The following is a 20,750-nucleotide window of genomic DNA, read 5'->3' as shown; positions in this document are numbered from 1 at the left end:
TTAGCATCCAGCCCCCTTAGCATCTGGCCCCAGAATCATCTTTGTTCTTCTTCTCTGCACTCTTTCCAAAGTCTCAGCATCTTTTTTGTATCATGACCAAAACTGGACTTAGTATAAGCACTAGACTGAATATACAGAACTTGACTAATTGACTCAAAGAGGACTTCCTTTGTTGTAAAACATGTATACAAGTGATAATACAATAAATATTGTAACATTTCACATGAACTGTACGCTTTTTCATAAAATTAAGTTTACACCATTTGTGACTAATTCAAGATCGAAGTAAACATTTGGCTAGCTATACTAAAGTAATATAACCACTCATTGCTGTGAGTAGCAGTCTTTATTTTGTTTAAATTCAAAGAGGAAAATAACACCAAATTCACTGGACCTCTTGCCATAGAAGAGTTTCAGGATAACTCAAGAAAAGCAGAGCGTGTCCAGTTATCACAAAGTGCTGACTTTTTTGAGGGTGGAGGGGAATAAATGAAATTGGAATACCATATTCTATAGAAGAGCACATTTACATTGCAACATGCTGAGCTAGTGCCTAGTATTGGCTTTTGTGACAGTGAATTTTGTAGATTAATTATGTGTTGCTTGAAGAATTACATCTTCTTGTCAGTCTGGAACATGATGTCATATAGATCTTATTTAATTCTAGTATTGCAGGATGCAGAAGCCCCTTCAGAATGCCGTTATATAAAATAGTACTAATGAAATGCATGCATATTTCTCTTTAGTTATCTTTGTAAGACAATCCCAAATATATTACCTTGATCTCTAGGTACTTTAATGGTTTATTGAAGTTGTAGCCTAATATTAATACTTTTTTAACAAAATAAAAATGTTCTCACACCAGTTAACAATCTATATCAAAATAAATACAGAACAAGTGGCATTGGAAAATTCATAGCAGATTATTTACAAATTACAACATCTATAAAAGTGATCATTGAAGGAATTACTGGCAAAACAAGTCCTCCATAGTAAAGCTAGAAGGAGCCATTTAAATTCAATCTAAGAATCCAAACTAGAGCATCATTTCTAAGTAATTGTTGGCTCCACTATCAAGCTGTTTTTGTTTTTAGGATTTTTTTTCTGATATTCACCTGGAACCATCTTTCCTGTTAACTGAAGTTCATTATTCTATACTCTAAGACAGTAGAAATAGGTCTTGGTTGCCATCTATGTGACATTTCTTAATACTTGGAAGATCGCTGTTGGATGCCTTTTCTATGCTAAACATAATCCAGTTCCTTTATCCAATTCCTTTATACCTGTTCCAGTTTGTTTAAATTAAAATATGATGTGTATACATGTTTCAAAGTGATTGTGCATTCCAAAGTGCATTAGAATGTTCAGGAATATGAAAACAGCACATCTTTAAAGGAGCCATAGAATTAATGTGATTCATTAAAACAGCAGCAAGCATGAAAAAGATGTGGCTTATTTAAAGAGCTCCTGCATAATATGTGTTCAGTGGGTGTTCCTAAGCCAGGGGTCTTCAAACTTGGCTCTTTTCTGACTTGTGGACTTCAACTCCCAGAATTCCTCAGCCAGGCACGCTGGCCGAGGAATTCTGGGAGTTGAAGTCCACAAGTCAGAAAAGAGCCAAGCTTGAAGACCCCTGTCCTAAGCACTTACTGTCAATAGTTTATATTGAATCCTGTGGGACTGGAGACAAAAACCTTGAAGAACTTCAAATAATTTTTTTGTACTGTAAAAGAAAATGTGAGTAGCTGTATGAAGTCTATTAAATCTCCCCAATGAAAATTAAGAAAAAATATTGATTCAAAAAAAGTAATTGTCTTGTGTATATAATGCTTGCTCAGAGTACAAGATGTCTTAGTAGTACATGAAAAGAGATACTGTTTCAACAGATACAAGGATATCCGGTAGAATGAGGACAATGACAGGTATGCAGCAACTATAGTGTACTTCAAGGAAGAAGCATAGCAATAGAAAGGGAGATGGAATGTTGAAAGCATTTGGATTAAAATACAAGTGCAGATAGTACTTGTAATTGAGCTCGGCAATTATGTTCATGACAGTCGTAAAACAGATGTGATTGGACTAGTTTTTACCTTTTTGGGGGGATCATTAATTGAACATCATGGTTGTTAAGTGAACCCAGGTTTTGCCAGAAAGAGAAGTATACACCAGTTTCTGGCAAAACCATCTTAAATCAAGGCCATGTGACTGTGGGGTGCTGTAAACAGCCATAATTACAGGATGATTGCCGAGTTCCCCAAAGTGTAGTCAAACAACAGCCAGAGGCATCCAACAGCAGAACTTCAAAACTGAGTTGTAAGAGCTTTTTTTGGGGGGGTCTGTCATAACTTTGAATGTTTGTTAAGTCAAAGACTATCTGTATATGGTATCTATTACCCATCCCTCAATCAAGAAGAATATGTTGATGTTTTCCAAAATCACAGATTTTAATCTGATGATTTTTGGAAGAAAATTTTCAGGCATTTGGCAAGTGGCTTGCATTTATGACTGACTGCAGCATTCCAAAGTCACATGATCATGTCTTACGTTTTTTTGCCAGTTTCTCACAAAAATAGCAATTCAGGAGAATGTATTCATGTAACAACCACATGGTTCACTTAATGACAATGGTGACTTGCTTTCTGGCCATTGTAAAAATGGTTATACAATTGTATCAGGTCTTATAGTGAGCCACTTAACAACTGCAATGATTATGACCTAAAGTCTGGGCTCATATGTCATTGATAAGTGAGGACAACCGGTATTATAAAATAAGTTAAATAGTGACTGAGAATTTCAGAGGTAACATAAGACAGTAATAATATATACATTGCCAGTTTCTTTTAAAAAAATTGATACTTTGTCATATCTGTATAGTCAGAATAATGGCTTATTTTTCATTACTGAACTGGAACATGCTGGCAACAAGAATTTAGTCTGTTTTACAAGTGAATAGAAGAAGGAATAGAATGCATTCATGGTCAGCAGGAATCTCAGAATTACACACAAATATTGTGTCAGAATTACACTCCCATAATTTTCTTTGCTTCCCATTGTGTAGGTATATTTTTATGTTGTTTCCTGTAGTTGTAAATATAATACAGATCTCAACTTAAAGTTGCACTGCCAAAATGAGTGTTTAAAATACAGGCTGCTGTTTCCATCAGGTTTTGTGCAGTAAGTACATGTCATTGCTTGAGTAGCTTTGTACTTCTTTTCTCAAAACAGTTCTTTTATCTTTGTTAGGGAGTCAGGTCTGCATGTATTGTTGGTTCTTTGTCAGAACAATTTTTCTAAGGTGTTTCTGGAGAGAGAAATATAGGTAGTTTTTGTCTTATGACCACAATTGGGACCAGAATCTTTGTCATTCAGCAAAGCAGTTGCTACGTGAGACACCCACATGACTGCTTAGCTCAACAACCTCAATTCCAGCACTCCTGATTATGGTTGTTCAGCCGTCTCCTGGGTCTTAAGTGGAAGGAATGAAAGAGTTGCCTGCCAGGTTCAGCTCCCCTTCATGTTCAGAAGGGAATTCGGCTATAGGGCTGCAGGCATGGAGGTCAGATCTTGGAATCTGACTGCTGTTTCTGTAGCTCAGTGGGCAGCTCATTTGCTCTTAAAGGGCTCCTTGTGAGGAAGGAGAATCTCATTCAACTTGAGAACTGAGATTACCTCCTGGCTGAAATTTCCTTCCTCCTTGTTGCTCTCAAAGAGACGCCTGTCTTGACAGAATTTCACTTCTGTGGTAGGTAACAACAGTTTGCTGTCTTCCTTGCTGACTTCCCTGTTGAATTTCTGGGGAAGCCGATTGGAAAGATTGCCAATAGTAATCACACAATTGCAAATGGCTTGGCAGCTGGTCATAAGTGAGAACAGGTTGCCAAGTACTCAGCTCACCTGAGTGTGACTATGGGGGTTGTGGTGCAATGTTTTGCGATGGCCAGGAGTGCTTTATAGGCTGTAAAGCACCCATTCCATGGCTGTCATAATTTTGGATCATTATTAAACAAGCAGAAGTTCAAGGAGTATCTTTATAGAATAGAGCAGGAGTTTTGAAACTTCCAGAGTGCAGAATCTGTTGTTAAAAGAACCATGGAACCCACAATCAAGAAGGAAAACTCTGCTGATTGAAAATTGGCTATCTTTGAGTGAACCTTTTTGAGGGAGAGGGCTTAGTTCTCATGGAATCTTATCAGGTTCTTGGTATACCTTAGAGTCCCATGAAACAGAGTGGAGGATCTGCACTTTAAATGATTTTCCATTCCACCACTCAAGAAAATCAACAGACCTATAGCATGTAGTTCCATAATGTGTAATGTAATTGTGAATGTTCTAACGTTTCCAAAGGATTAAATTGAGTAATCCATATCTTATGAGTCTGAAGGATTATGTCAGATATTGGCCTTATGGAAGTTAATACACACAGAGCTGCTTCTGAGAGCTGTTGGACAGTGAATAGCCATCATCATGCCTGTTGTATTGTGGTACATTTGTGCTTTATCTTGATTTTAGTTTTTTTAAGTGTTTCATGTTTTTTGATATAAATCACTAGGAGACATTTTCTCTATCTGGTGGGGTTTTTTTCTGTGCAATAGTGTCCAATTCTCAGAGACTGCCTGCTTGGCAAGATTTTTGGAAGTGATTTCCATACTTTCTAGGGCTATGAGAGAGGGGCTGGCCCAAGGTCACGCAAGCAGGCTTTGTGCCAAGGTAGGAATAGAACTCAGTCTCAAGTTTTCTAGCCTGATGCCTTAATCACTACATCAAACTGGCTCCCACCTGGTGGTTTACAAATATAACAAACATACAAATGCATTTAATTTCTGTATTTCATGTTAGTTTTCTTTTCCAGACCATGCGAAGACATAGAAATGAAGTGACAATTGAACTTAGAAAAGTAAGTATATAATAATTTCTACACTGAGTGCATTTTCATGTTATGTTAAATCAGGGGTCCCCAACCCCCGGTCCATGGACCGGTACCGGTCTGTGGCATGCCAGCAACCGGCCTGCATAAACAAGCAAAGCCCCATCTGCAGGATGCAGGCAGCACACAAAACCACGCACCCTCCGGTCCGCGGAAAAATCTCTCTCCACGGAACTGGTCCCTGGTGCCAAAAGGTTGGGGACCTCTGTGTTAAATCATCATTAAATTATAGAAATAACTCACAGATAGCATTGATTTTTCTAATCATGGGTTATTTTCCACTTAACTAAAGTTGTTCACACAGCTCTTAATATGGGCAGAGCCTTAGCTCATCATTTGAGGTTACTGGAGAAATAGGGCAAGGAAATTCCTTCATATTTATCCCCAGTGGTGCTGAGAATATCAGTAGTGTCTCCTCAAAAAATAGTTTTATTTTCTGTGGGTTTTAATTACAGTTTTTTGAGGAGTCACTATTGGTACATTTAACTGCAGCATTTTTTAACTATATGATAGTGTTGCTGTTTATTCTAATTCTGCTTTTTACTCCCTTCTGTGAGCATTTTATTCCCATGCCTTAGTGGTATCCATAAAGTTACTAATGGGATCATTGTCCAAAGTTTACCGCACCAATCAGTGATTGTTCTGGTGACTCATGGAATTTGCTTTTTTCAACATTTCTTTTCACACTACCAATATTTCTGCTAGGGAACTGTGAAAATTAGGTTCCTATTGCTTATTGCTTTTCACTAACTCTTTTCAAAACTCTGATCTGAAACACATTATTTCTCTGAAAACATTAATAATCTTATGAATAAAATTTGAACTGCTAACCTGATCTGATGATATAGATGAAGTGTAAGTAGAAACATTTTGTTAAACTAAGGAATTTAATGTCAAGAGTAGAAAAGGATGAGGTATTGTATGAATAATCTGATCTGATAATATTTGTGTGAGCACAAAATAAATTAAGGGAGCAAAACTATGAGATAGCAGCCATCTGTAAGTCAAAGCTATAGCTAAGAGAATCAGAAAAACCTAGGCCTAGAATGGCCTTGCTTCCCAATATCAAACAGCTTGTAAGTTCAGTTGGAGTGGAGACAACATGCTTGGTTGGAACTGCATTGTTCTCTAGATTCGTCTTAGAAGCTTTGAGAAAAACTTTGTGCCTGGATTAACCCAGTGAAGCAATGCATGAATTTTATGGTAATGGTAATTTTGGTGGAAGCACTACTGGTAGGGTGGAGGGGAAGGGCTCCTTTCCCTAAATAAGTAAAAGGTGGGGGGGGGAAATGCTGAGGGAGAATGGGAAAATCGACTTAACAGTTTTGCCAGTTAGTCTGTAATAACAACCATTAGGCAGAAAAGAAAAGTCAGTTGAAAAAACGGTTAATGAGGTGGGGTTAGAGCAGCTACAATTGTGCTACTTACCTCATTCATAACACCAGATTGGAAAGAAGAAAAGCAACTGTCTTTGTGCTTCTTCATCTCCTTTGTAGCGCTAGGATCAAATAGGGATAGTAGAAGAAAGAGTGTGGTACCCTTTTTTATTTTCTATGCATTGTTAAAATTTGAGATGAGAGAATTATAAAAAATATTAAAGTAGCAATTGGTTTAATTACAGTTCCCACCTCAGCATTTTCAAGGGTTATTTTCTTGCCATTATCTACTACTGCTTGGTTTTTTTATTTTGAAGTGTACAATTCTGTATAAAAGCTCTTAGAAGTAAACCCTATTGAACTCAGATACTTATTTCTAAGTAATGTATTTAGAGTTTTGTACAGAAATAGTAAAAAACATGAAGTAGCCAACTGCTGTTTTAAGTAGCAGCTGTTGCTTATGCTCAGTATATTAAAAATATAAGTGTGTTAAAATATGTTTAGAATTAAGTAGAAGAGCAAAACATTCAGAGTACAAACTGTTCAGACACAAAACGGGTGTTTGTAGCCTCGCTAAAACCATTGTAGCCCTAGTTAGAATGATTTTGATCTTAGAACAGCCCTGTAAAATCTGTTGGATTATTTCAAGATTGGAACACTTGTGATAAAGGTACAATAGTATTGAGTCAGTTCTAGTGAAAGTTGAAATTGTTTATTGGAACTGTGGAATATTTAGTCTTGAAATATAATTGTTTGCATAACTTTACAATAAATGCAAACGTAGCTTAGAAATACTCCTATTTGTAAATTCATTTAAATCTATTATAATCATTTCATTACTGTTTATGAATGTCTAAAGAAGACTTTGTTTTAACTGAATTAGTATCTGCAGATGAAGACCCTTTATTATCTGATAGTAAAGATAAACCTTTGGGTATTTTAGCATCTCAGCAAGGGATAAAAGAGAGGAGTAAATAAGAACCTTATTTCTGATCACTGAGTAGTAAGAACTTTTGTACAAGAGTGAGAACTTTTTCCTTCTGTCATTAACTGTTACAGTGACCTAAAATGAAAAAAACCTTTTTATTTTGGTTTATACACATATGTGATGGCTTCCCTGAGGGTGTATGGACTGAAACAGGACACATATGCTTTATGATCTGTAGTTCATTTCATTCAATATATTGCTTGAAATAGTTTTGATAACATTAATTTAGGACTTGACCATTGTTTTCTTTCAGTTATAGTTTATACATTAATGTAATACAATCTTTTGAGTTCTCTCTCAATTCAGAGCTTCTAATTGAGTACTAAATTGTATTAAATTCAGAAACATCCCAGACTATCTACATTTTTCCTGCCTGCTTGTATGAAAGTACACATAAGGTAATATTTCAAGCATCTGCTAATATAAGTTCTCCTCCAGAATATTTGTCAAGAAATATGCTGCAGACTTACCACTTGGTAAAGCAGCAATGAAGGCTTTGGAAAAGATGCTCAGATATAAGTACGTTCTATACTCTTACCTACAAAAATCGGAACGTACAAATAATGGTATTTCATGTGATACTCAATGAAAGTGAAAGTTGGACATTGAAAATGCAGGATAGGAAGAGTATTGACACTTTTGAACTTTTGTCTTAAAGAAGACTCTTGAGAATATGGTGGACAGTCAAGAAAACAAATCGATCAGGGAACAAATCAACCCAAGAGTTCTCACTTAAGGCACAAAATATTCCAGTTTAGACACATTATGCAAATATCTGGCTTTCTTGAGAAAATTAATGCTGAGAAAGCTGGAAGGAAAGAGAAGAAGATAACCAGTAGAAAGATGGGTGTACTAAGCCAAAGTTCCCCAGCCTTTCTGGCTTTGCGGACTGGTGGGAGGGGATGGTTCCATGGGAGCGGCTGGCAAGCACACGCATATGCAGCTCCCTTTGTGTAAGCTTGCCCGCTGCTTGTGCAAGTGGGGATATGCGTACCCGCGAGCTTGCCCACCATTTCTGCAGCCAAGTTGTAAACAGCTCACAGCCCACTAGTGGGCTGCGGCCCAGAGATTGGGGATCCCTGGACTAAGCGACAGTGGGAAAGGGTACACCATTGAAAGACCTGAAGGACAATGTTAATAACAACAACAACAACAACTTTTTTCTCACTTTGAATACACCAATCGGCATACATCAAAATGAAATTTCGTTGCATACAGCTCTCAAAGGGGTCACCAACTCTGATATACACTCCTTGTTTGTGACCAGCTCAAGTTTCAGATTGTCCATTTTAGTCTCTAGGGAGGGAACAATGACAAACAGGACAGATGTAAATGGAGCTCCATGTGGATTAGTCCTCAAATTAGCTTGTATTGCTGCAAGACAACCTTGCTTCCTTTCCTTTTTCTGATGTTGTCTCTTCCACCTTTTCCTTAAAGGGGCCTTGGTCCTTTTCACCCCTGGATCATAGACTAGGGACAGATTGTCATGGAGAAAATCTATGTATGTTGTTGCTAAGAATTGAAATCACCTTGATGGCACATAATCAATCAATGCACCCATTCACAATATTTATTTATATATTTCACCTTATTTACATAGGTAACTTTTCAGTCATAGATAATCCTTTGTATTTAAAGGATTTATCAGTTACAGAATTTTGCATGACTAATATTAATACATGTAAAGCTTGTTTAAAATTTACTTTGAAGAGTAAATAAACATTAAAAATAATTAAAATGTTCATTCTTTTCAGAACAAAAGAGATGAACACCTGTTGAAAAAAAGAAACGTGCCCCAAGAAGAAAGTTTAGAAGATTCAGATGTTGATGCTGACTTCAAAGCAGTAAGTTATTTAATTAATGGAAACACTGTTTCTAATTGTCCTTCCTTTACTCTTTCAAACTGGTCTTGCTGGATTTCCTTTTGCTTATTTCTGTTATGTAATTGATCAGTCATACAATTATGTTAACATATTAATTTTATTAAATTAATCTCACTGCCTCTTTTCCATGCTGTCCACTGCTTCATAATGTTTAATATATTATACCCCTACGGTCACATTATTACGATTTGCGCATTTGGCAACTAGCTTGTATTTATAGTTGCAGCATCTTGAGGTCACAACTGTAATTTGTGATCTTCCCCAATTGGCTTCTGACAGGCAAAATCAATGTGAGAAATCAGATTCGCTTAATGACTGTGTGATTCACTTAATGATCACATGATTCGCTTAAGGGACCATGGGAAAAATGGTCAAAAAATTGGTTCCGGTTGTGTGATGACTTGCTTAAAAACCACAGCTCTTAGCAAGCAAAATTTCAGTCCCAATTTTGTCATAAGTCAAGGACTATCTATTTTCCACTCCCAGATTTTATCCCCTTTTGACTATTTTTCCCAATATCATAACATTGTTTAGCATTGCTGGCCAATCATGAACCACATTCTCTACAGTTTCTCTCACTGAGAGAAGGAGGATGTAATCTCCCTAGAATAAAGAAAACTTTTTGAAACCTAAGAGAGAGGAAAAAATATGTGGAAGACAAACTAAAGACCACATTGGTAATATTTCCTTCCCCCCCCATACATTATATATTTAATTTATATTTCTTTTTTTGTTAATTTATATTGAAATAGGTTGACAAGATGCCTGCTAGATGTTTTGGACAACCCTCTGAATTCTAACAATTGGCCAAATAAAACTTACAGTGGTTGTCATTCAGAGTGATCAGCAAGGCCACAGCTTGTATGTCTGAGTCTAGATTACACTGTCATTAATACTTACGTTGTATTGAAGCTCTTACTTCTATTTATGTTTCTTTCATTTTGGGTATGATTAATAAGGAAAATGGAAACATTCATTATATAATATTATATAATGCTATAATGTTGATATAATATTATTTTGATATAACATTATTTTAAAGTTCGTGGGCTGGTTATTCTTTTGAGAGTAGTGAATTCTGATGAAAGTTGGAACTAAACCGTTTCTTTCTCTTTTTTAAGCAAAATGTTACACTAGAAACTATATTACAGGTAAGTTGATAACAATTATTATTATTTTCAGCTGGGTTTCTTTTAATATTTAATCTAATTTTTTGAAATCTGTTTGTTGCTGTAGAACGCTACTAGCGATAACCCTATTATCCAGCTGAGTGCTGTTCAAGCTGCAAGGTAGGCATTTATTTTATTTGAAAGACTAAAGTATTGTTCATCTTTTCCTCAGATTATATTTTTTATTGATTGGTTTTGTTTTAATTTTACAGAAAATTATTATCAAGTGATAGAAATCCTCCTATTGATGATTTAATAAAATCTGGAATTTTACCAATATTGGTTAAATGTCTAGAAAGGGATGACAAGTAAGTAGTGCTTTTTTCCTAAATGTTTATAATATAAATTGAAGTTTTTTTTCTTGAAAGACTGCCATTAAGAAGCCCAAACCTTTACTCTTCCTAATATATTTTTTATTTTGAACACTTGTCTGTAAATATATTGTAATATTATTTTGCTAGTTTAAACACATCTTAACATTAATAAGCTTTTGGTTATGATGGTTGTTTTTATTTGTTACCTTACACAGTCATTCTACAAATTCTGCACAAATTGTGCTCTTTCAGCACAGTCTACATGTAGTCATCAGTATTCCTTTCTCTGTGTTTTCTTTTTATTCTTGTCACTTTTTGTTTCCTATAATAGATTGTCCTTCTAATTCTAGTAGGTGAAAGTGCTTGCCATTTTGGTGGAAAGCCATTTGCTTTTTGAAAATCCCCCCCCCGCCCCTTTGATTTATATCCTTGGGATACTGTTTTTCCCCCCTCCTCGTTATACTCTTTAGTTAGGACTGTGTTTTTGTGATGGTCTGTTTGACACTCGCAGGGTTGGTTTTGGCATTCTCTACACCTTTCAGTCTTTGAGAATTCAACTTAACTTTCTGGAGAGGAGAGAGGCAGGTTGTAAAATCTCAACCACTTTGACGACTATGGGCCCAGGTAATCATGGCCTAACTTATTTAATAAACAAGAATGCTTCTTCCTAGGTCCCACCATACCACCCTGTTTGATTGATGGTATCTAGAGTATGCCTACTATACTGGATTGTATAGGATTGGCTGAAACCATGGAAGACAGAAAGTCTCTCCAATAACCAGGCCCTATGAAAGACTTTATAAACGATAAGTAGTATTTTGCATCCAGAAGTCTACAGATAACCAGGGCAGCTCATGAAACAGAGGTATAATATGGGCATACTGTGGCATGTCTATAACTGCCCATGATGCTACTTTCTGGACTAGTTATTTTAAAAGACAGCAACTTGCAGGACCTGCAAGGCAGATGATACCATTTCTCCCAACTAAGCAAGCAGTGCTTCATGGACTCAGTTACATATCACTTTCTTCTCCCCACCTCAGGTGGCCTTCACCAACCAGTAGGGGCAGGGATCTAATAAGTAGGTAGCCAGTTTAATTAGGTTAATGAATGTCACCAAACATGGTTAAGAGGTTCAAGTCTATATCGTGGCAATAAAGAAGCAAAGAAAGCTTACCTCTTGCTTTCATTGTATCTGGATAACCATTCAGCAAGATTGTTTAAAGTGACTTAATTTATTTTAAGAATGAGATGAAACAGACTTAGACTTAATTTTACCAATTTGAATGGTTGTGGATTTGGAAGCTGACTAAATCCAGCTATCATTGACTTGGACAGAGTAACACTACTCTGATGAAATTGTCTGCAACTTTAGGGTCCTTTTGAACAGTTCCTGCTTAAATAGGCGGAAGATGCAAAGGCTTATGCACAAAGAGCCTTGGTGGAGCAGTGGCCTAATGCCTCCTTAAGTAACACCAGCTGCCTGCAATTAGTGCAGGTTCGCATCCCACCAGGCTCAAGGTTGACTCAGCCTTCCATCCTTCCGAGGTAGGTAAATGAGGACCCAGATTGTTGGGGGCAATTAAGCTGACTTTGTAATAATGCCGCTTGGGGTGTGTGTGTGAAAGCCCTAATAAGCAGGCATATACATAGAATGAAGGCTACTGCTAAGCTTGTAAGCCGCCCTGAGTCTTCGGAGAAGGGCGGGATATAAATGGAATTAAAATAAAAATTAAAAAAATAAAAAATTACATATTGTCAGCTTTTTGTGACCTTTCCTAGTCAGGCGGCCTCAGTCAAGTTACTCATGCTCTTGTCATCTCATCAGCAGATTATTGCAGTGTACTGTTCATGGGGCTGTCTTGAAGATTATCCAGAACGTTCAGCTGGTGCATCATTCAGCAGTCCAAGTACTTATGATGCACTAAAGTTCCCCCATGTAACATCACTACTGTGGGAGCTTCATTGGCTGCCACCTTTTGAATGCAACCTAAGGTACCGGTCATCACTTTGAAAGTCCTACATGCCTCAGGTCCTAGATATTTCCATGACTACCTTCTCCAAATTGAATCTGCCTTTCTGATAAGATCTTATGAAAGGTCTCGTCACCATCTTCAGGATTAAGGTTATGTAATGCCTTTATGTAAGATATGTAAGGTGTAACCATTTAGAATATTGTTTATAGTTCTTATCGTTACATCTCTAAAAGTATATTATAGGCCAGGAAAAGTATATTATAGGCCAGGATCAGAAGACAAACAACCAAAAGATTTGAAAAGACTTGAATGCCTCCACTGAAAGACATTTTTCTTTATTACATTTGAGATTGTGCAGTGAGCTGATATGGAATTTGCTATCACATTTTGTGGTGATGGCTTCCTACTTAGGTCATTTTAAATAGGGCTTTAAGCATGGTTCGTATTATATTCTTACATGTAGAGCATAGCGATTAACTTGAAAAACAGCTTCAGCATTGAACTCTTGACTTCACCTGTATGCAGTGAAACAGGGTTGGTAAACTTGAGATCCCAAAACTTCGTGAAATCCTCATACACTTGGTGGTGGTGGTGACTGTTGTCTGGGAGTCCCATACCGCCATAATGACCCAAATAGGCAGCAAGATTATCTTCATTTTGAAATACACGAAAACTTTAGTGCAAACAGAGTAAGCTTAATTTATCTTCAAAAATAACGTCCTCCAAAAGGAGATAAAATTGAGGGGAAACAATGGAAAATCCAAACCCTCCCCATTTTGCATTCTTGCCATGCATTCTTACTTTCTCAAAAAATGTCCCTGGTTTTCACGATTACCCACCCCAGGACAGAAGGAGTTTTGAAATGTAAATCTATTAATCCTCTGGAGTGGGTTACAAAAGTTACTTTTAGAGAAGATAGGATGAACTTATTTGGTATGTACAGGAAAATCACCTTTGTGATAAATAGACTACAACTGTGCAAAATGATCTGTGCACTATACATCAGTGCACAGCTGTGCTAAAGACCATCAAGAATTTTTTGACCCATATTCAAATTATTGAATAGTTCAGATTGGATCCAAAGTGCTGCAACAGGTTTCACTATTAGAAAACTGTTAGAAAATCCAGGAAATAAAAAGGCAGCTGTCAAACAAAAAATCATGTCAGGAATTTAATATGCATTGATGTTCTGCCAAAATAAACATTTGTGCATTATATTTGTGCTCATAATTTCTGAAATTATCATTAAAATAGGTCAGCTTTTCAGTGATATTGTAAGCACGCATAAGGAATGGATATAGTAAAATTTAATTATAGAGTAGTGAATTAATGCTTTCATAATAACTGAGAACCTCTTTGCTGCATTTTGTAGATATTATTGCTACTATATTGTATTTTTGTCTTTTTATAAACAGTCCTTCCTTACAGTTTGAAGCTGCTTGGGCCTTGACTAACATAGCATCAGGCACTTCTTTACAGACTCAAGCTGTTGTACAGTCTAGTAAGTGTTTTAAATATTTAATATTGACATGAAATACCTTTTAACAATATAATAAACATATATAATTTCCTCTATGTGCATATATGGCATGTACTGTATATAATTTTTGCATGACATATTGGTTCTGATGGAAAGAAACTTTGGAATTGTGAACTGAACCATTTATGTTTTCGATCCATGTTCCTCCTGGTTAAGGCATCCTGGAAGGTGCCATTTAGTGGGTCCATGGAGTCATTAATACTTCTTTGGGGAATGGGATGCTGCTGCCTGTTTTAAATAATTTCAGATATGATTATGTTAAAGACCTCCATCATTATATACAAGCTTTTCTATATACCTCAATTATGGTGTTTCTTTATCTTTGCTCCCATAATGTTTAGATCTGATTGAGAAAACGAATCCTACTCCCAACCATAGCAGTAGTCAGAATGATAGCTAGATAATGAGGCCATTCCTATAAATTAAGGCATAGCTCTGATGCTAAGGTAGACATTGATGCCTTGCAGAAATGTCAACTATGAATGACTGATATTATACCAACAGAGAAAATGTAAATACAAATATTAATTAATGTTCTCACAACCTTGAAAGTAGCTCCTAGCTTAGGTGAAACTGAAATATTTTAAATGTGCAATTCCCATCCTCTCCATCTAGTGACAGAAAATGAAAAAGTGTATAGTGAGTCAGAAATTATTACTCTAGGAAGGTTGCAAATGTTTATATTATCTTTCAGTCCATTTCAAGGAGAAGGTTTTGGAAAGTATCCTCCATAAATAAGAGTGGGCTTGTCAGGACCCACACCAAACCACGTCTTAGGAAGACAAAACTCTTGGAGTCAAATCTAGTCCAAAAAGAATCTTTACTATGACATGCTTGGTTGTAGGAATACAAGACAGGACTTAATATTGTCCCACGAACTAAACCCTTATAAAGAGTTCCCGGTTTAACCCCCCTTAACCCCATTTGGTCAGTCCCCCATCATTTACCTCGTATCATCCCTCTCGTGGGAAAAAGGAACTTAGGACCTTTTATGTTTATTGCTCTCTTCCGTGACACAAGCCAGATGCTAGCCCCCCCTTTTGTTTCCCCAGTTCAAAAGGCTTCTCTTTTCCTTTGAAATGCCTAATACCAGTTCAATACACATCCATTCCCTCCTCTTTGGGAGATGGCAGAATCCATGGAATAATGTTTGAAACATACATTTATGAATATGATATAAATGGATTCTGACAGGGCTTTTCTTTCTTTTTTGCAAAGCATAATCTCTTGTGTTGTAGAGCAAAGAATTATTTCTGGATGGTTAAAGTAGCTTATATCTTACTATAAAAATTCACTCATTTTCCTCCTGAAATAGCAGGCAATCTAGTTCCCAGTTAATATTAGATGAATTTCAACTATTACTTTTGTGTTATTTTTGTTTCTGTTAAGTACCAAAATGCAAGGTGTGTCTTGAAGATCACATTTCACTGAAGCATCCCTCTATTACAGATGCAGTACCTCTTTTCTTAAGATTGCTCCATTCACCGCATCAAAATGTTTGTGAACAAGCTGTTTGGGCCCTTGGGAATATTATTGGTAAGTAATAGTATTTTCTAAAAATAAATTCATAGGCATTGAAGGCTTTAAACTCTAATCTTATACATTGGCATTACCTGATGAAACTATGTTTCTCCAAGTATGTTTTTTTTACTACTGCAGCATATTTAAAGAAAAAATATGTTTTGGAGAATTTAGCTTAACTTGTCATAAACAAATGCAAAATTGTGCAATTAGATTTTTGCTGAGCAGTTTCTAATGGAGAAACATAGAATCTGTGTCACAGAACATCAGTGCCCGTACATGTCACTGCATACATTCCAAGGATTTGCCATTATGAATATAATTTTTTTTAATTTTCACTTCTGTAGGTGATGGTCCTCAGTGTAGAGATTATGTCATATCACTGGGAGTTGTCAAACCGCTTCTATCCTTCATCAATCCCTCCATTCCCATCACTTTTCTCCGGAACGTCACATGGGTCATTGTAAATCTCTGCAGGAATAAGGATCCCCCACCACCTATGGAGACAGTTCAGGAGGTAAATAAAGAACTACCAGTGTGTACTTTTGCAGCTCAGCTGCACCGCAAGTCACCTTTTCCCATAATATATGATATATTGTCTTAAGGCTTATTCATCTGAGCCTCATTTCAATAACTAGCTATTCATTAGGTTTGCTTTCTATTTTATTCAACTGTGACTTCCAAGTCTAATTTTGTTAGTGAAGAAAATACTGACTTTAAGGCATATTCAGGGAAATCTCTGAAATACTGCAAATACTTGTGGAAATTTTCAAGCTTTGAATCCAGGTCTGTCTGGACCTAAGATAGTAGTGTGGAAACTCTAAAAATTTAATCCACTGCTATATAGTTTATATATTACTTGAGAAATATCCTTTAACTGCAGTAGATAAAATAACCTCACTAGCTTGTCCTTTGGAGATTATACAGGTAGTCCCCTACTTACGGCCACAAGTAAACCCAACATTTCTGTTGCTAAGCAAGACAACAACTGTGAGCTTTGTTCCATTTTACGACTTTTATTTCCACAGGTGAATCCTTGCGGTTGTTAATTTGTAACACGGTTAAGTTAATTTCGCTTCCACATTGACTTTGCTTGTCAGAAGGTCACAAAAAGGTGATCGCATGACCCCAGGACACTGCAGCCGTCATAAATATGAGTCAGTTGCCAAGCATCTGAACTTTGGTCACATGACCAAGGGGATGCTGCAAAGGCTGAAAGAGTGAAAAATGGTCATAAGTCATTTTTTTCAGTGCCGTTGTAACTTCAAATGGTCACTAAATGAATAGTTGTAGGTCAAGGACTATCTGTACTATGTATGAAAGGTATATTGTATTTTTGCTTTCCAAATATTAATGGCCTTTGATAATCCTTTTTTCTCAACAGATTTTACCAGCCTTGTGTGTTCTAATATACCATACAGATATAAATGTAAGTATATCCTAAAAGAATATTCTCTCTCCTGGGGATTATTTATTAAACAGATAGCTGTATTACTTACATTTTGCCGAAATTGCTGCTGTAAAAATTACTTGCAAAATATGTTTACTTTTTCATAAATATTGCAACCTTTAGACACTAACCTGGAAATCAGTTTCATTGTTCATAGTGAGAGCAGGCATGCATGTGCTTCTATTTATGTGTTCATTTTCTGCTGCTGCTGATCTATAAGTGGTTCTTACGTGATAGAAGTTATGATGCAGTCAAACGGCTTGTAGATAAAATAGATGCTATGCTGGTTCCTACTGTGGAGAATGCTGTTTTCTATTGCTTTTGTTTGGCTCATACAATACTTATATGTCAGAAATTCATCTTGTGCTCATGTGTTTGAATTACTGAGTTGTGGGCACACGCAAAAGTAAGGATCAAAATAATAACAATTAGGAGAAATAAATTTACAGTGGATGGGCTAAATATTTTCTCCTTGCTTGATTTCTTTTAAATGTTAGTAATATTGCCATTATTTCAAATGTTTTGGGGTAGAATTTTTTAATATTCCTCGATTAGTAAAAAAAAACAGCAAAGAAAATCATAGAAAACAATTTAGAGAATACGTATAAAATCTGTAATAAACATGAAGCTCTTGTGCATAGAAAATCTGACTCAGAAGTTAATTGCCATCTTACATTAATATATAACATGTCCTCCTTGCACAGATTCTTGTGGACACTGTTTGGGCTTTGTCCTATCTCACAGATGGTGGGAATGAGCAAATACAGATGGTGATAGATTCAGGTGTAGTACCATTTTTAGTCCCCTTGCTGAGCCATCAGGAAGTAAAAGTTCAGGTAAGCTTTGAGTATTGTACAATGTAATACAATGTGGTAAAAATGTATTATTATATCAGTGACAAAAATTCAGACATCTTTGTTGGGTAACATCTTTGTTGATTTGTCTGTCAAATCCACTTATTTAAAGGCAAATACATTAAATAAAAACTGAAGAGTGTTTTGAAAATGCTTCCTCAATAAGCATACATATGTTCTTGACTCAAGCTCAGCTTCTGCTATCTATTGGACACTTCCATGCAGTGTTTCATGGCAATAATCTGACAGTATTTGCCACTGTCTTCTTCCAGGATAGTTTTTTACTTTCTGGTAATCACTATTGCTCTGGGATGACCTGGTGGATTCTCATCCCAATGCTAATCAGGCTTAACCCTGCTTAGGTTCTGAGCCCAAATCAAGGTCAGCCAGGTGCTGGGAAAGCATTTAATGCTGAGTTATATCTGCTTTTTTTTAACTTACAGGTTAATGTATGTTTATTAAAGTCATACTCCATTTTTAGACAAACAAAATTCTTTAAGGCATAGGTGTTTTCTGATTGCATATTACATATTTTATGGACTGTGTTGGTACAAAATAAGTAACTGTATGGTTGTTCCAAATGAAAGAAGGGGAATGTACAAAGTTAAGTCCATAAAAGCTTGCTAGCAAATTATTATAGCCATTCCTTGTTTAGTAATTACCTCAACTAGCAACTGTTCACAAATATGATGATAATAAACAATAATAAAAAATTATTTGGGACCAATCCATACATTTACAACAAATTTTGTGTGCTGGTAACAATGCATGCTGGAGTCAGCGCAGCTGGTGTAGCTATGTGAGCAAACTATCTGAATGAGACAGCAGCAATCATTGATCCTAGGTTTTCTCTCTCTTTCTCTCTCTCTCTCTCCCTCCCTCCCTCCTTCCCTTCCTCCCTCCCCCTTCTTCCCCCTTCTCTTTCTCTCTCTTTCACACACACACATACACACATTCACTTAGCAACTATTATGCTTAAGGATCTGATTGTTGGGAAAGAATTCAGTCACTAAATGAGGAGTGCCTGTACTGTAATAAGAACAATAATATTTAGTATTTTCTACTCCTTTTCATGTAGTTTAATCTAGAATTCAAAAAAAAATAGTAGTAGTTTCATAAACTCTGTACCTCAAGTGTTTTCTGTAACTCCTATCAGATTCAAAAAATATTTCACATTCTTCTTGTATAAATGGTTAAGATTCAGAGGGTCTCTTAGTCTGATAAAGAATGCAGAAATACTGTGCTTCCCCGAAAATAGACCGGATGTTGTATTTGCCATTTATGGGAGGCGGTGAGCATGCGGGGGCCGAAGGTATCCAGCAGCAGCTGCAACCCGCCGGCCCTTTGGCCAGTGCACTCAGGCTGTGAAGCACGCACAGTGCAGATGAGTGGGAACGCTGCTACCCCTGGGCTGGCCCCCGCTGGATGTGCCACACGGCTGCCTGCCCATTCCATCACACCATCTGGTTGCTCGCGGCCACAATGGGACAGGAGGCCACGCAGTGCACTGTTGCTGCCACCACAAGGTGAGACAAGGCAGGTGGCAGGGGGTGGAGCTGCCCCATGCGTCCAGCACCCACACACCTTAGGGCCCCCACATCAGGCTACTCCCCGCTCAGCAACCTCCCCCACCCATTCAATGATGTAAATGGCCAACCACCTCTTCCTTTTCACTCCCCTGCCAAGCCAGACTGCCATACTACAGAGGATGGGTGGGGGTGGCTCTGTACAGGGCATCCACCACCACTGTACATCAGTCACGTCCGCGCTGGAGAGGCTTTCCTCAGTCCTCCTGCCCTGCCCTCCCCTGCAGATCACCTGCCCGGCAGCAGCCACCTCCACCGCCTGCCGCTTCAGTCCTGCGGCGCCACGTCAGGCTGCCTGCTCTCCGTTCACTGCCTGTATTGTATGATTTCAGATCTGGTTCACTGCCTGTATTGTACGATTTCAGCTCTGGAGGCCGGTGGTAGGAAGCGGTGGCAAGCGGGGTGGGGGGATCTTTCTCCACATAACATCTCTAGGAGGAGTCTTTGGAGCACACTGGCCACCAGCCCAGGTATAATTTTCTGTGGCTGTGTGGGTAGCGCTGCAAAGGGGACCAGGTGGCTGAAACTGACAGCCCAGTTACAATGCAGAGAGTGAGTGCCGCTGCTGTGAGGCAAGGCAGGTGGTGGTGGTGGCCTGGCTGCAGGGGCCCCATAGTGCGCTGGTGCAGGGCATGTGGCGCAGCTCCACCTCCCACCACCTGCCTCACATCACCTTGTGGCGGCACCGATGCGCCACATGGCCTCCTGCCCCTATGTGGCCACGAGCAAGCAGCTGGTGGGACAGAGTAGGTGGTCACACACGCTCCTGCTGGATGGGGCTGCTGCTGGTGGTGCCACCACTGTTAGGCAGGTGGCAGGGCATGGGTGAACTGGCTGCGGGGGCCCTGAGGTGCGTGGGTGTGGGGCAGCTCCATCCCCCCTTACCACCTGCTCCCCTCACCTCGTGGCGGTGGCACCAGAGCGCTGCGCAGCCTCCTGCTTTGTTGCAGCTGCGAGCAACCAGACTGTGGGAAGGAGTGGGTGGCTGGCTGAACATGCAGGCTCTTAATTAGTTCTTATTTTGGGGGATAGGGCTTATATTAGGCGCACGTGTAAAAAATCATGCTAGGGCTTATTTTTTGGTTAGGTCTTATTTTTGGGGAAATACGGTAGCAGGAATGAGAGCTTGCCAGATTTGTAAGAAGCACATAAGTTGCCATTTCTGAACA

General features: G+C 37.9%; 1 protein-coding gene across 1 annotated transcript in view; it reads left to right on the top strand.

Annotated features, from left to right (window-relative positions):
* Positions 1 to 20,750, top strand: part of KPNA3 (karyopherin subunit alpha 3) — a 37,893-nt gene that overhangs the window by 8,876 nt on the left and 8,267 nt on the right. The window contains exons 2-11 of the mRNA XM_083350666.1: positions 4,850 to 4,894; positions 9,043 to 9,132; positions 10,293 to 10,322; positions 10,408 to 10,460; positions 10,553 to 10,648; positions 14,046 to 14,131; positions 15,620 to 15,706; positions 16,039 to 16,208; positions 17,076 to 17,120; positions 17,846 to 17,977. Of these exons, the coding sequence (XP_083206792.1) occupies positions 4,850 to 4,894; positions 9,043 to 9,132; positions 10,293 to 10,322; positions 10,408 to 10,460; positions 10,553 to 10,648; positions 14,046 to 14,131; positions 15,620 to 15,706; positions 16,039 to 16,208; positions 17,076 to 17,120; positions 17,846 to 17,977 (834 nt within the window). The remainder of the gene's footprint in view (positions 1 to 4,849; positions 4,895 to 9,042; positions 9,133 to 10,292; positions 10,323 to 10,407; positions 10,461 to 10,552; positions 10,649 to 14,045; positions 14,132 to 15,619; positions 15,707 to 16,038; positions 16,209 to 17,075; positions 17,121 to 17,845; positions 17,978 to 20,750) is intronic.

Source organism: Vipera ursinii (genome assembly GCF_947247035.1).
Source record: "Vipera ursinii genome assembly, chromosome: 1".
Lineage (NCBI taxonomy): Eukaryota > Metazoa > Chordata > Lepidosauria > Squamata > Viperidae > Vipera > Vipera ursinii.
The sequence above is the reverse complement of the archived record's forward strand: the minus strand, read 5'-3'. Positions and strand labels throughout refer to the sequence as shown.